Raw genomic sequence first — 17092 nt, forward strand, 5'->3', positions numbered from 1 at the left:
CCACTTATTTTTTTACGAAGAAGAATGATGCGAGAAGTTGGGAAAAAATTCTCCAAAAACGCCCTCTTCATACTCTCCCAAGATGTGACAGTTCCGGGAGCTAACTCGTACAACCAATCCTTGGCTTTATCCATTAAAGAGAATGGAAAAGCCTTCATCTTCAAAATACTTCCGTCGACGTTAACCGGAGTCATGCTTGAACACACCACTTCAAATTCTTTTAAATGCTTGTTCGGATCCTCCATAGACAGACCATGATATTTTGGAATGTGGTGGAGCAAACTTGACTTCAACTCGAATTCCTCGGTCTTTCCTTGGGCAGCCGCGGGATATTGGATACACAAAGGTGCGGCATTATCTAATCCCGAAGCGGCGAGCTCCTTGAGTGTTCGGTTGTCCATGGCCATGTCTTGCACTACTTCTCCCACTTGTGCCGTGGCCTTCTCTTCAACCTCAACTTCTTGCTCTTCTAATTCAGGCTTGGGACTACGAGGATTAGACTCTTGCAATTTCTTTTTCCTTCTCAAAGTCCTCTCAAAATCACCGTCAAAGTCGGAGATATGCTCACGAACAGGTTGTAAGCTACGAGTCATAAACTAGTACCTGCACACAAGAGCAACAAAGTTAATAACCAACTTAAGAGACTCGGCACAAGTAAGGAATTAAGGTGCCTATACACGGAACACAAACAAAACACACACACACACTGCAAAATTTAAAAACAAAACAAACAAGAAAAACTAAACAATTTAAACAAGACTTAAGACAAGGGATTAGCGACTTTGCTAATCCCCGGCAACGGCGCCAAAATTTGATGCGGAAAATAACTAAACACACAAATTAAACCCTCTTTTTATCAATTGTAGTAAAGTATGTAAGTAGGGATCGTTCTAGGCCGGGGATTAGGAGGGATTGCTAAATCACTTGGAAACTGACTTGAAAACGTGAAAACAAAGTTTAAAACACTAACTAGACTCAAAGAATGCAAAACTATACTTTAAAACACTAAAACAACCAAAAGACTCAAAACAACCCCTAAACACTCAAAACTACCTTAAAAACACAATCTGGGCAATTTTGGGACTCTCACACAAACTTGGACAAATTTTGGTTTTCTAATGAACTAAAACACTTAAAAACATAATCTAAGACAAGTTCTAATTAATATGACTCAAAGAAATAAGATGGGGTTGATTTTTGACGAAAATAATTAAATTAAGACAAGAACAAAGTAAACAAATTCTTAGACAAATTTGGGTGAATCAAAACACTCTAACACACAACCAAAACAGAAATTAAACACTTTGAAACAATAAAGTAAAAGGGGGATTTTGGTTTTAATGAATTTGAAAACAAAACAAACTTTGTAAAACAAAACAGATTGTAAGTGAATTTGAATGAAACTTATGATGGAAGATTAGCTAGGAGGTTCTTCTCCACATATGTCACACTTGCATACAAAACGATTTCCAGTTGCTTTTCGATAAGCTATGAATACTCAACGCCCCAAATTAACCGTGAATTGCACTAATTAACCCTCAGTTTTTTCCACAAGTTATTAGGTTGGATGATTGCATACGACAACCCAAAACATTCCCTACAAGTTCCCTACATGAATTGCATAATAGAGATACAAGCAAGAATCATTAAGTTCTATGAAAAACATAAGCATTGACGAGGCACTCGTTACTATGATTTGCATGAAACTTATGTCAAGAGTTTACTTAACGTGATTGTGACTAGCAACCTTCACTACTTGTGAATATAAGTTTATAACGATTAGGTGAAACTCCCTTATATTCTAGCGTCAAATTCATGTATGAAAATTAAGCGTGCACTCTTAACCAACATACACAAATTAGTTTTTATATGAACGGATAAGTAAATTGAATTCACAACTTATGAATCACAACTGGATGTAATCAAATCATATTGCAAGTATGAACATAGTTTCGAATCACCCCCTAACTAAGAGGGGTTTAGTTCCTCATACTCACAAAGCAAAGATACATAAAATTAGACATTAAAATCAAAGGAAAGAAAACACCTAAAATGCTCCAACTTGGTAGCAAGTGCATCCAAGATTCCTCCTTTCCCTTGCTTGCGGCAGATTGGGTTATGGACAGATTTTGGGTAGTTTTATGATGTAGAATGGATGGGGAATGGTATGGAAGGGTTTAGGGTGAGTGTGGAGGAGTGTTTGATGGTTGGAGGGTGGTGGAGAACTAGGCAAAGAGTGTGGAAAAATGTGGAGTGGCTGTTATGTTTTCTAGGCACTAGAATGGTGTTTTTGGGGTGTTTTGCTTCCTAGGGTGTGTATGGACGAATTTTTGTGATAAAATGATGAATATGGGGGATTGTCCTTTGGCCAAGGGGTGTAAACATGTATTTATAGGCCCCAAAAACCTTAGAAAATCAGGTTAGGTTAAGGATGAAATGCATGGCAATTTGTGTGTGTGGTGTGCAATGGTCCAAGGGTGAAAATGAAGTAATGATGCAAAGTGTGAAGGGTAAAATGGAGTGGTGTTGTAGCTAGGGAGCATGAATGATTGTGTACATTGCATAAAGATGGAAAGGGAGGTGAAATGTGTCAACAAATGGGTCAAAGGTGCAACAACATGTGTTGCACATGGCATTGGATTCCAAATGTGAATGATGGAGCATCAATTGGTGCATGTAATGGATGTAAATGTTGTCTAAAATCTAATGAGTGAAGGGAACAAGAGGTATCAAGCAATTGAGTGTAATAATTAAATGAATTGAAGCATGAAATTAGAAATTATGTAGGGGACAAGAGTGATCAAGCATGGCATGGAATCCAAAGGGAATTCTATGTGGTTTGCATGGCAAGGAATGCAAGTTGGGGTGACAGATTTTTGGGCTGTTTTCTTCATCGTTTGGACCATAATTCTTCATATTCTTGGCCTCTTTAGTTCTCAAATTCGTCCATCCACTTGGCCCATGCATTTGCTATCCATTCCAAGCCCGAAACATGCTCTAAAGGCCTCCAAAATGCATCATCTTGCATACTTTGTACTTAGAGTCTGAAAACACACAAAAATAACTTTGAACACTAAAATAACTAAGGAAATACAACGTAAATGCACAAGAACAAGCTAACTAAATCGCATAAATATATATATATATATATACATATATATATATATATATATTTATATTACAATTTTGTTGTTGTTGCGTGTGAATGGTAAAGTGGATAGAATATAAAGGGGTATGCTATCTACACACTCCCTTTTACTTCTCACACACTCTTTGTTAATTTATATCTGTTGATCTTCTTCAATTCATTCAATCCGACAGCCAAAAATTAAAATTGTGTGTGAGAAGTAAAAATAGGTGTGTGGATATCACACCCCAATATAAAAAGCAGAAAATATCTGTCAACGAAAACACACAGGAAGATGGTTCATGTTGCAGCTTGGTTCACATGTTGCCCTTTTCCCTGCACTTCACGTGCTTTTCACGTGAACTTGAAAAGCAAGTCATTCTTCACAAGTGTGCATCATCTTTCCTTCAAATTTCTATATATATGAATTTATTAAGGACTAAATGAGTCAAACAATTGCCAAAAAGTCATTAAGACTTTATTTGGCCGACAAACCAGATATTTGGACACCTTTCATGCATTCGAGAGAGAATATATAGACTCAACTACTCCCACCCATTTGGTACAAATCCATCTAAAAACAATATATTTAAATGTCCACGAAACGAGCGGTCGACAAATGACTCACTGTACTTCAAGTGATTATTGAGACCCTTTCAACGGTCCCTCTATTTCAACTCAAAATGCTCTCATAAGCAACTGGCCCTCTGTAAGAACATTCAATAAACTTATCTTTATGGAATTTTCGCTGCACCATAAGGTTCTCCGAGTTCATGCAAGAAATTTTGAACATGTTAGTTGGTGGCTTCGTCATCGCAGTCTACTCTCTTTCAAGGGCTGGGAAACTCACAGAGGTATTTTAACATCCTCTAGCCACCATCATGCAATTCACCAACGACATGAATCAAACCCAAAACATGCCGTGTAAAATATGGGTCTGAAATTCGTCTCTAACCACTAGGTCACTCCGTAGTGGTTTAAGATGTTTTGGCTGACGCCCTTATGGCTACTAGTAATTTTGATTGATTTAAAAAAAAAATACTGAAAGCAAAATGGTTATCAAACACCCCTTATAGCTTAAACCTAAAGAATATATACGTGACTAAATAATTGGGAATACTGATTTCAAAAGACTTATGAATATTTCTTTAATATGCATGCCAAGAATCTCGCAAAAATACAACAATAATCAAAATTTTCAGATAATATCCTTGTTATGGAAACAAAAACGTTTTAAATTATTTCATTTAAATTGTTACTCTTAGCAATATTTCACTTTCGCTACTGTCATCGATCGATGTCAATTTTTCTTACTCCAAATACCTAAATTTCCAAATCGAACCGTCCTGATCACAATGTTTCCCATCATGATCCAACTATAAGGATCGTGTGGCCAAGAACCTATATTTGTGAATTTCACCGAACTGAGGGGCCAAAGTCATAAATGTATGACCCTTTTGCAGTTGAAGGACTTCGATATTTAATTTTTTAGCTTTTTACCTAAAATGATCCTAGAAATTGCATAACTCATCACTTTAGTCTTTAAAATTGAAATCAATAGAAGTGATCTCTGAATTTATTCATCATCAATCATTTTGGTCATTCCTTGAAAAATTAAGGACCAAATGACAAAAATACTCTCAATTTAATAAACAATGAGCCAAAATGATTTGACAAAAATTAATGGTGTTTTTGTCATTTTATCTTTATTTAATGAAGATTTTTCAAGAAATGACCAAAATGATCGCTGATGGACAAATTAAGGGACAATTTTTATTGATTTCAAATCTTAAGGACTAAAGTGATGAGTTATGCAGATCTAAGAATCATTTTGACTAAAAAGCCATAATTTATTGATGGAAAATACACGAATTTTGCTCACCATGCAAGGTACATAAGTAATACAGCCAATAATTAATTATACGTATTTGCTGGTACAATATTGCAATTAATGGCAAAAAGAGTGGTTCATGCGCACAATTGCAAGAGAGATTTTTCAGTGTGATCGGTACATAAGATGGTACACCACATATTATTATACAAATGGTGGGATATGTGTGCTAAAAAATTAATAACTTAAAAAGTAAAATTTCTCATCACTCCTATTAAAACACGTGATGTACTACTTGTGTTCGTGTCACAACTAAAAATTTCTCTAATTGCACATGCAAGCCAGCTGCGGAAGTTCGATGACAAAAACCAGTTTTCGCTTTTGTTTTTAGGGTTTCATTTTTAGAGCAGTTCTAGCTTTTGAGCCGATTCAACAAATGCGAGAAACAGGATAAAAAAAGTGTTAATAATATGAATTATTTGATTTTCCAGATCTTTCTGCTTTATGTGATCAACTTCTATTTCGGTTTTGAATACTCAAGTTGATATTAATTTGTTATATTTTCTTTTTTCTGAAAAAAAAAATGATATTATTCACAGTCATATTATGAGGGTGGGCGAGTGTGCTAAACCTAGCAGTGTGATTCAAATTTGCATTTGACGATAATTGAACCTAAAACCTCTCACTTATAAGTGAAGATAAATACCACTAAACTGCAGTATGAAATGACAATTTGTTACATATTTTTGGATATGAATTTTGATTTGCCAACTCTTATGTTATAGTAGATGGATTATCTTTAAATTGCAATCAAGAACATGTTAATTTAATAACACGTGCCTCATCATCTCCAAAATTTCCTGTTTTTGTTTCTGGTGCAACTTCGTAATCAATATTTAAAGTTGCTTTTATACCTTGAAGTTGTTTTAATTTTAAGTTACAACTCCAAGATTTAGATTTTCCCGTCCTTGTGGAACTAAGGTTTGTTTTGATTTATTTACTAGTATTAATCTTTCTAAGATACTGTTTGGATTTGTTTCCTAGTGTCACTCGTTCTCTTATAAATTTCTGCACAATGTAGAAGAATAAAATATTCCAAATATTGTGAGGTTAAGTGATTTATGACTTGTTTGGTATCCTATTTAAATTTTTTTATAATTTCTCAAAACATTTCTTAATAATTTTTCTTGAAAACAATTTTCTTTAGGACTCAAAAACTTGTTTGGTTTACAATTTAAAAATTCTAAATCTTACAACTTAAACTGGATAAAGAGATCCAAAAAGAGGGGGTCTGAGAGAGAAAGAGGATAGAGGAGGAAAAAAAGTAAGAGATAATTGGAGGACAGAGAAAGAAGTGAGAGGATCGGAGGAGATAGAGAGGAAGATGAGCGAGAAAAAGAACCGAAAGAATAAAGAGAGCGGAGTGGAGGAGAGATGAAAAAGGTTAAAAAAAGAAAGAGAAGGGTGAGAGAGAGAATAAAAGAGAGATAGATTTAGAATGTGGGGAGGAGGGAGAGCAAAGAAAGGAGTGAGTTTAAGTTTAAAAACTTTAGGACATGTTTGATACTCCATTTGATTTCAACTTTTTAAACTCATAAACAAATTTCAAGTTTTAGGCTTTAAAAACTTGTTTGGGAGGACTATTTTGAAAAACTGAACTCAAGACTACCTCAAAAATATAATTTATTCCCTAAAAATATAAAAAGTGAGTTTTTAGAGTTTTTAAAGAAAAAATTAGTATCCAGTCCCTAGTTCTTAAATTTTGATTCAAGTCCCTAGCAATAATGTGATAATAAATTTACATGTTTATTATATAATTTTTTAATATAAAAATTAGTAATTAATTTAGGGTTTAATACTCACACCTCTATTAAACTTCTAATTAATTTTCAATTCAAACATTTCCAAAATAATAAAAAATTAAATTAAATTAAGTTTGTACCTATTAGTTTTTTTTTATATATAAAAAGATTCTCAATTTTTAATCTTAAATGTACCCATTCATATAATTTTTCAATTTTTTTAATCTTAAATGTACCTATTCTCAAATGTATCAATTTGTTATATGTAAAATGTACCCCTTTTTTTAATATAAAATCCATTCAAATTTTTTAATCCATGTTTAAACTTATATGGGTACATTCTTTTTCGTTGATTTGAGAATGTATCCATGTTTTGGTTCAATAACTTTTTTTGTTAATTTTGGTTAATGTACCCATACATATATGTGTATACACACACACACAATATAATATAGAGTATAATTTATATTTTATTATTTTTAATCCCATAAATTATGGATTTTATTTAAAATCTCATTAATATAAACAATTTTTAATTTTTAATTTAAAAAATATATTAACTTACATTATTACATTAATGTCAGGGACCTCAATAAAAAACTAAAAACTAACAAGGTTTCAATAAAAGAATATTGATAGCTATGGACCTCATCCAAAGTGTCCCGTTTTTAAATTTAAACTCACTCATTTTCTCTCCCTCACCCCCTCCCACTCCAAATCTATATATCTCTCTCTCTTCTTCTTTCTCTCACCTTTTTTTTTTTTACCTTTTCGTCTCTCCTTCTATCAGGTATCTTCATTCTCTCGGTTATTTCTCTCACTCCTCTTCCTCTCTAACTCGTCTGATCCTCTCTCTTCTTTCTCTTTCCTTCAATCATCTCTTACTTTTTTTTCCTCTTCTCTCCTCTTTCTCCCACTCCTGTGACCCCCCTCTTTATAGATCTCTTTGTCTAGTTTAAGTCATAAGATTTAAAAAATTTAAATCGCAAACCAATCAAGTTTTTTAGTCTTAAAGAAAATTATTTTCAAGAAATGTTCTTAAGAAATGTTTTGAGAAATGATAAAAAAAATTTAAATAGGATACCAAACAAGCCCTTAAAACCTTACTTTTTCTGTTTTTAGAGAATAGACTGTACTTTTTAGTTAGTCTTGAGTTCAGTTTTTAAAAATAGTCCTACCAAACAAGTTTTTAAGGCCTAAAGCTTGAAAATTGTTTTTGAGTTTAAAAAGTTGGATTCAAATAGAGTACTAAACAGACTCTTAGTTTTCTAAAATTTATCTTAAAATCCTTAATTTTGACTCAAACAAATGTGTATCATGAAAAAAAATTATGTATCAAAGCATGACATTGTGAAATTGTAAAATTATCTTGTTAGGACGCAAAAAAAAAAAAAAGAAAAAAAAAAGAAAAAACAAGAAATTGTAACAACACAATATGGCAAAAAAAGAATGAAGCAAACTGATGTAACTATAAAAAACCCTTTGGGGCCAATGTGTCCAATGCCATAACGTATGTTATGAAACTCATAACGTAGCTTGCCACTTAATATTATAATCTAATAGTATTAATTTTTGTTGGATATAAGTCAACAATCTGTGATAATTTATATATGCTAATAAATAATAAATGCAATAGAAACTAACAGAATATAAACTAGAATATGAATTATAAAACAGACAACTTGAAGATCGAGGCTTGCGTACCGCAATGTCCTTGAATCAGAAATTTCGTCCCTACTCTGTGCTTGTAGTTCTACGGATGTCTGCTTCACCAGGATTCAACGATCAAGTTAAAATTCCAGCACCGGAAAATTTAACTTCTGGCGAATTTAGTGTGGTTCTCTCAGTAAGAAGGTTTAGGAATGTAGAAGATGAAGTTGATTATTTTCTGTGTTTTAAATGCTATGCAGATGGATGTATATATAGCAGATGGATGCCTGTTTGCAACAGGTATGAGAATGGGGTGTGACTATTGGGAGACATCTCTTCAGAGAGGTGCTTTGCTCTGTGTTCAGAAAGAACTCTCAGATTTCATCTGAAAGGATGAGTCTTTTCATAGAAAATAATTAATTAATTTAATTCGAATTTAATTAAAAAATAATTAAGTAAATCCGAAAAATAATTAATTAAATAATTTAATTATTAGAGCCCAAGAGCCCCAAGGCCCAAAGCCCATCTTTTGACAATTAAATATATAATTAATTATATTAATTTTTACTTAAACTCAAAATAACAAATGACAAATAACAAGTTCGTAGGCTTCAAATCCCGTAATATACCTTTTTACTTCACTCGATCTCCAAATTAACAAATGACAAGTTCGTAAGCTTTTCTCTCAAATCAAGTAATATTCTTTTTCACTTAAATTATCTTATAAATGACAAATGACAAGTTTGTAAGCCTTCAAGTCTCAAATCTCGAAAATGACATCTTCGTAACTATTTTTGAGTCTCTAACCCTAATATCCTACCAAAAACCCAACAGGATTCTCTCTGGATTCTTTTGGTGAAGATTCTGAGGATTCATGAATAGTATCTATTCATCGTACATCGTGTGATCAGTTTTTATCAAATATTGTTTGTGTTTAATTTTAAATAAAAATATTTAAAATAATTTATTACCGTATGATACGATGAACGGAAATGATTAACAAATCTCTGGAATCCTCACAAAGAAGATCCGGCGAGAATCCAAATTCCAAAAAACCCTTTGTATCACAAGGATATCATTGGAAAAATATGGAACACATAATGTTATATTAAAGGTTTAGATAAGTTAAACAACCATCTATGATCTATCGCCTCTCAATTACAAAATTAAGCTAATGAAATAATAGTTCTTTTTTTAGTACAATTGTATATTTTACACTAAGAGAAAGAGGAAAATTCGATTAAGCTGTACAATAAATAACCATATTTGGTATCAAATTAGTTATTCACGAGATTCAAAACTAAGACATCTCAAACTAATAAAAGAATAGTTAGAAAACCAAAAATGCATCACAATCTTGGGTGGGGTTGTCATTCAAATTCAATCCTTCCACACAAACCCTTTTATTTACATCCTCCTTATTTCCTTCCTCCCCATTATTATTCCTTTTTCTATTATTCTCCTCACTTTCCTTGCCTTTATTCTCCTCCTCCTCCCCACCACCATCTTCACCACCGAATATTCCTTTCACCACCGTCTCCACATCAATTTTCTTTTCAATTCCGTCCGTAACCTCCGCCGGCGCAATTTCGGGAATGTACGGCGGCCTCGAGATTCGCAAAACCGAATCCCACTCAACCTCTTTAAAGAAATCGTGGCCCTTGATCTCCACCGACCCGATTCTCTGCTTCGGATCCTTCTCGAGCAAATTTTTTATCAGGTCCCTTAAAGCCGTCGTTTGGCCTCTTAGTTCAGGGGTTTTTTTCAGTATCCGATAAAACGTCTCTTTTCTGTTAGATCCCCGGAACGGTGTCGTACCGTACAGCATTTCGTAAAGAAGCACCCCGAGGGACCACCAATCGACGCCGAAGTCATGGCCATGGCCCGATACAATTTCGGGCGCCACGTACTCCTCCGTCCCAACAAACGAGTTCGACTTCTCGGACAAATCCGAACCGGAGGGGCTTTCCGAGTTGACGCGGAGTTCGGGCGGCGCCACCGTTTCGTCCGGCGAAATCCCCGAGTTGCAGAAGCGGTGGAACGGCGAGCGCCGCTTCTTTTGCACTGGGATTGATTTTGCTATGGAATTTGATATAATCCGATCCGATTGAGCTGATTGAGCTGATCGAGGAGGAGTCCTTATCGGAGAGAGCTCGGTGGAGAGATCGAAATCGACGAGCATAATGTGACCGTTCTCTTGGATCATGATGTTCTCCGGTTTCAAATCTCTGTAAACCACTCCTAATCCGTGCAGATAATCCAATACCAGAACCAATTCCGCCGCGTAAAATCTAAAAAAATGGAAACGAAAATCCGAATTTAATTTCCTCGGCAGCCAAATAGAATTGAATACATTATTAATTCGAGAGATCTTTGAGATTGAATTACCTGATGACCTCATCGGAGAACATCCGCTCGGTCTGTCGTTTTCTGAGGCAATTGAGATCGCGGCCGGGACAGTAATCAATGGCGTAGCCGGCGAGCTTTTCAGTGTCGAGAACGCCATGCAGCTTCGGCAAGAGCGGGTGGTCAAAACGACGTAGTACTTGCTGCTCGAAGCTGACTCTTCGGTACTCGCTGCCGTCGCTCTTCGCGTCTTTACTCCTCCGCTCGATCAAGTCCTTGGAAATTACCTTTAAGGCCATGAGCTCCTCCTTCGCCTCGTCGCCCTTCACCAGAAACACCACGCCCTTGGCTCCGCGGCCCAGCACCGAGATCACTCTCAGGCGCTGGAAATCCAAGCTGGCAACCGTGACGCCGTCGTCTTGGTCGGCCATGGTTGAAGGCTCTGTTTTGGGTGGCAGCTGTACAGAGAGACAGAGACCGAAATTTATACAAGTCTAAGCGAGGAAGAGTTCAATTCAAGGGGCGGGGGGCCCATACATTGGCTTTTACTTTTTTGTTTCTCTTCTTTGCATGCTGCTGTTGGTGTGTGTGGTGAGCTGTGATGCGGACACGTATGGATATTTCCTGGGTGTGTGGTGACGTGGCGGGATAGTGCGGTGGTTTACTGTTTTGAAGCGCGGGTAAATTTCCTGGGTGCTGTAGCATGACGTCGTCACTGAAATATTATTGTTTGGGAGATTTTTCTCTTTTATTTTGTTGATGTCTTGGAGAGCAAGAAACCGCGGGGAAGTGAATGTGATTCCGTGAGACGGTCTTTATTCCAGAAGACGTGCGGTGCAGGGAATGTTTTGGTTCAAACTGGTGGCGAACGATAAACTTAGGTAAGTTACATAATACCCATTCAGATTTGATGTCTATTACAACTTCATATAACATCTTTAAAACATTTCACTTTCATACCTCACGTACTATTTTACTTCAAAATAATACATCTGTTAGATTTTCCATCTATTGGTCTGTTAAATGCTGAAGTGGCTGCCACGTGACAAAAAATAATAATTTTTTATACATTAAAAATATTATAATATTAACCCTATTGAAAAAAAAAACAAAAAAATAAAAAATAAAAATAACAAAACCATATCCACCTCTTCCCTCTTCCCAAATCATCCAGCCCTAATCTCTTTCTCCTTTTCCCAAATCCCTAGCCCCAATCATCCAGTATGCATTTGCCTCACCGTCGTTTTATCGACCCCAAAATCTAGCGCACCTGCACCAGAAACTCCGTCCAAATCCCTCCCCCTTCTCTGCTGCGCCTATCCTCCTCTTCCTTTCCAAGCCTCTCATTCTCTGTCGAATCTCTGACCTCCACTTCCTCGCTGACCCCACCACTGATGAGGTCTTCGCCAAGATGTTTCTCGTCCCAATCCCCAATGAGTTCCCCAACGTCAAGCCGCCCAATGGCGACAAACTCGACATCGACGATAATGGGGACTTGGAACAACAGGATGACCGCCTCGCCGCCGCCACCGCATTTGGTATTGGATCTTCAACTTGGTTCCCCATCGACAAAATCGAACAACACAGATTGACGACAGTGTTTATTTGTGTCTGGGGGTTTGAAATTGGGGGAAGGACGGCTGAGCCATGTGAAATTCGGTGAGATGAGATAGAGTGGGGAGAGATGATGGATTTTGGGTTGGTTTTGGGTGGAGTCGGCAGCAGAGACGTTTGGATTGGATTTAGATTTGGCGGCAGATGGTGATGGGTTTGGGTTTTTGTTATTTAAAAAAAAAATAGGGTTAATATTATAATATTTTTAATGTATAAAAAATTATTTTTTTGCCACATGGCAGCCACAGTAGCACAAATGTGGCAACCACGTCAGCATTTAATAGACCAATGGATGGAAAATCTAACAGAGGTATTATTTTGAAATAAAATAGTACGTGAGGTATGAAAGTGAAATGTTTTTAAAATGTTGTATGAGGTTGTAATAGACCTCAAACCTGATGGGGTATTATGTAATTTACCCATAAACTTACGGTGCTTACGTGACTCTGGTTTAGGGATGGCAACATGGCGAATTGGGTTCGGATGTGTCATCCCCATAACCGAACCCGTTTGTTTTTCCCGAACCCGAAACCGAAAAAAACCCAAACATGTATTCCCCGTAATCGAACCCGTTGGGTAACGGATTCCCTATCAAGTAACGGTTTTCCCCATTTGTTTTCCCATGAAGTTCCAGTTCCTCCCTCACGAGTCACGACCATCTTCACATCCCTCCCTTGGCTGGAAAATTAGACTGGTTCAGCGGTTTCATCCCCCCGGTGCTCTATTTCTGCTGCTGCCCAGCAGAGCTGTTTTTTTTTTTTCATGTTTTTTTTTCAAGCTTCGCCAATCAGAGCAAAGCTACTTTTTCTTAGTCTCTCTTTACTAAATTCTTTTCTTTTTCAAGCTTTCTCAATAAAAAAGCAAAGCTGTTTTTGATCCCCTTCCTCCAAATCTCAATCTCAATCTTAACGGAACGAAAAACCTTGCAGAGATGGTGTGGGGTCTAGAGGGTGTGGTTTGAGGGCTCGCTAAAGACGGTAGGGTAGTGTGGGTGGTGGTGCCGTGTGTGCGTAGCTCAAGAGAGGTGATGACTAAAGATAGTGTAATGAGGAGAGGGAGAGAGAGAGTTGCAGAGAATAAGTGAGGTGAGGGAGAGTTCACGAGAAGAAGAGAAATGTGAGGGATGAGGGAGAGAAGATGGTGGTGTGGTCCTTGTTTTGCATGTGTGTACGCGTGTGTGTGGTGCTCAGGGAAAAGAGAGGCACATAGCACAAAAATTGGAGGAACGTGGAGAAAGAGTGAGTTGTATTCTTTTATAAAAACATATATATAATAAATATTTATATTTTTTTATTAAAGAATGAAAACGGGGCAAGTTCGGGTACGGATTCGGATCAGATACCCCTATAACCATAACTGAACCTGAAACTGAACAATTTACCCAACGGTTACCCGAAACCTTAAAAAACCCGAAATTTGCTACCCGAAACAGAAATGTTCGGGTCAATTAACTACGGGTATCGGGTTTCACGAACTAAATTGCCATCTCTACTTCGATTATTGAAATATTGAAATAAGAGAAACAATAATCGATTCCGAATTGAAAATTTCGGTTTTATCGATTTTCGATGATCTCAAAATTTTAAGGGTTTTTTTTGGGTTTGGGATATGGAAAATCCTTAGGAAAAATTCGAAAATCAACCCCTAATTTTGATATTCATCCTTCAATTCGAAAATGAAAAACCCTAACCCAATCCGAAATTCAAAAACCCTAAATCTTGAAAGAGAAGAGTGAGTTGCAAAGAGATATTGTGAGAATAGAGAAGAAGACACAGATTACATTGTAAACTGAAATGAAAGGGATTCTCATTGAGCTATAGAGACGAAGTGAGGGGTGGTCGACAACTAGCTAATAGAGGAATGAGTGGTGGAAGGTTGAGAGGGAAATAGTCTGTACAAGCCAGAGGTGGAAGATGAATTTGGTGGGACTAGATGATGAATTTGGTGGGAATGGGCGATGAATTTGACGGTGCAATTTCGCGGAAGAATATGAATTTGGAGGTATGCTGCGGTCTAGTGGTGTGGTGTGGAGTCAATGGAGAAGAAAAAGAATGAAAAAGGATCAGAGTCACGAAAGAGCGTCGAAGTTGTCGAGGAAAGCGCTTGGTCGTCTGGGAAGGTTTTAAGTGAGAAAGATTTATATTTTTATGAGCGGTTGATATCTTATCTCAATCAAATCAAACGGCCACATATATTTCAATTTTCAAATACATATATTTCAATTGAAAAATATAAATCTATCTCACTTAGAACCTTCCCAGACGTTCATAAAATCAAACGGCCAATCGAATCAATCATTTGGTATTACTGAACAAACGGTGTCGTGGTCTCGATCCTCTTACTGAGTTCAGGTAATTGTTCGATTATGGGTACCTAACGGTTCAGTACCACTCGGTTCAATTTTTTTAGGTTAGGTTCAATTTTAAGGGAGTGTCATTAGAAGTTTAAGGTGTGCAGAGTCAAACACACTACACATAAAAATGGGCGAAGTGGATTTGGTTGGTGATGGGCTTTTTTTTTAAAGGAAAACTAACGAAAAGTCCAAAAAAACTTTAGTTTTAATATAAAATGACAAATAAAAGTGTAGTGAATAGTATCGGAGAAAGGTAAAAACGTGGTTTTTCGTTAAAAGTGAACAGTACTGGGAGTGTTTCATTAAAGCTCCCTTTTTTTTATCTTCCAGTCTTAGGTTTGATTTGACCTACAAGATTTGGGGTCATTTCTTATGGGTCTTTTGGTTCAAAAGAGTTTTATGGACAAGGCTTATTATATTAACAACCCACAAATTGTTAAATAAACCTCACATACTTAATACACCCCACATTTACTTTTTCAATTAAAAATTATCTTTATACATCCCATATACCTCTCCATAATACCCTCACACCCCACATTCTCAAAACACACATAATATTTCTACATACATCCCAATTTCTTCAAATTTTATAATACTGTTTAGGTCAAAAACATTATTTTGGGCTGAAGGTAACAAATGGGCCGCGACTCTTGATCCGGCAGTCGTAAGGGGGATTATGGACAGGCTGAGTATTGGAAGTTGTCTAGTTGTTTATCGATCGAGTCCCTTTGTGAGAAGGATTGATTTGGATAAATATGAATCCTTAAACCCCCAGGAGTGTTAAAGCTAAAGGCATTAAGGAACACGAAAAGAATCTAGTTCGTTGTGGAAATGTGTTAAAAGTCCTAATTAAAGTAGGATTGGCCGAGTCTTAGTTAGATCAGGATGAGGAGTTTTAGTCTAGGTAAGGTTCTAACTCATCCGGAAGTAGGTTCACTACTATAAATACAGAGGATGAACACACATTCAAGCCCTCTAATTCAACACACAAACTGCCTTGCGCAAACCCTCGCTCTACGTGAAACCTCTTAACAACCTTGAGATTTTTATTTTCTTTTTCGCCAACATATCTTCAATTTGGATAAACAACACTGTGAAGGCAACTGGCGAACATCTTTAGTTTGGATAAATAGCACTGCCGTCGTAGAATCAGCCGACCGCGAAACACATTCAGTTTGGATAAATAACACTGCGTCAAGGCTGATTGGTTATCTATCCAAGTCTTGGTCGAGAAGTGTTTTCGAATCCTTATTGGTAGAGGTCATCCCATGAGCCTTTTCGGTGAAATGAGGTGTTACGAATCATTGGACTCGGCGCATTGAATGTCGAGTGGTTTTATATTGGATACTCACAAGTTGGGTTTAGAGTTTGGCATTCTGACGATCGAACCACATTCACGATTAAGACGTACATTTGCTTTTGAATATTTGTGTCCATATAGTATAGTGTCGATTCGGCGTGCTTATACTCTTAAGAATATAATCACCGTAACCAAATCTGACACCGACGATTTGTGAACTTCGTAGAACTAGCAGCCTTATCTTTAGGCTCTAGAACCTAAAGGTCGAGACGTGTTCCTTCCTCGGCCGCAATCGTAAGATTGAGAAGTCAGCAGCGCATCCGATGTAACATCAACATATTTTACTCCTCGACCGAGCTCGGTCGATGAGTTGGTACGCACGCATACAACTGAAGGACGTAGTTAGCTCATTAGTTACTCAGCTTGCGCGCCACCTAGGCTTGGTAGTTTTTAAGGTCAACATTTTGGCATGCCCAGTGGGACTAAGTGCTAAAACTACGAAGTTTATGACCATTGAAATACGATCGATTAAAAAGAAAACAATCATGGGAAAGTCAACGATTGATCTGCCAGTTCAGAGTCCTGGACAAGAAGTGTCACATGCACGAAATCCTCTTGTTGCTGTGACACCTGAGACTACAAGTGTGACACACTGAGAAAATGAAGTTTGTCTCGGTACCCAGCCTCGAAACATAGAAGTCCCCAACAGAAATGCAGGTGTTTTCATTGAAGGGCTAATGAATGACTGTGACAAAGATGGTGGTGAAGGCTCTGACCCTCAAACTAGATCGTTTCTTCGAAGACGACTTGATGAGTAATCTCGGTAGGTTGAACAAACAATTATCTAAAAAATGAACAGTTTGCTCGAGGTAATACGAAGTAATGGTGATACACACACCAAATTACTCGAATTAGTAGTTAGCAGAGTCTTCAAATGAGGGCTTGTTGATCAGTCCCACTAGCTTCCACTCAAAAGTAATCTGTTACAGGAAAAAACATAATCTAATTTGCTCAAAACGATTGACTTGGAAAAAAGAGAATGATCAAACAGTAGATCAAACGGATC

At 36.8% G+C, this 17092-nt stretch overlaps 2 protein-coding genes across 2 annotated transcripts in view; both read right to left on the reverse strand.

Annotated features, from left to right (window-relative positions):
• LOC126584376 (uncharacterized) overlaps positions 1-17092 on the reverse strand; it is a 99622-nt gene that overhangs the window by 62802 nt on the left and 19728 nt on the right. The window lies entirely within an intron of this gene.
• LOC126587087 (serine/threonine-protein kinase OXI1-like) lies at positions 9569-11313 on the reverse strand. The gene is made up of 2 exons (XM_050252063.1): positions 10799-11313; positions 9569-10701 (listed from the first exon to the last, which is right to left on the reverse strand). The coding sequence occupies exons 1-2, from the start codon at positions 11185-11187 to the stop codon at positions 9741-9743; spliced, it is 1350 nt and encodes a 449-aa protein (XP_050108020.1). The 5' UTR covers positions 11188-11313; the 3' UTR covers positions 9569-9740.

Source organism: Malus sylvestris, chromosome 10, assembly GCF_916048215.2.
Source record: "Malus sylvestris chromosome 10, drMalSylv7.2, whole genome shotgun sequence".
In the NCBI taxonomy this organism is placed as follows: Eukaryota; Viridiplantae; Streptophyta; class Magnoliopsida; order Rosales; family Rosaceae; genus Malus; species Malus sylvestris.

Excerpts from the sequence above, each read along its gene's own strand:
- LOC126587087 (XM_050252063.1), bottom strand. The coding sequence starts at position 11,187 with ATGGCCGACCAAGACGACGGCGTCACGGTTGCCAGCTTGGATTTCCAG. Across the intron at positions 10,702-10,798 it reads TTCTCCGATGAGGTCATCAG|ATTTTACGCGGCGGAATTGG; the intron begins GTAATTCAATCT and ends CCATTTTTTTAG.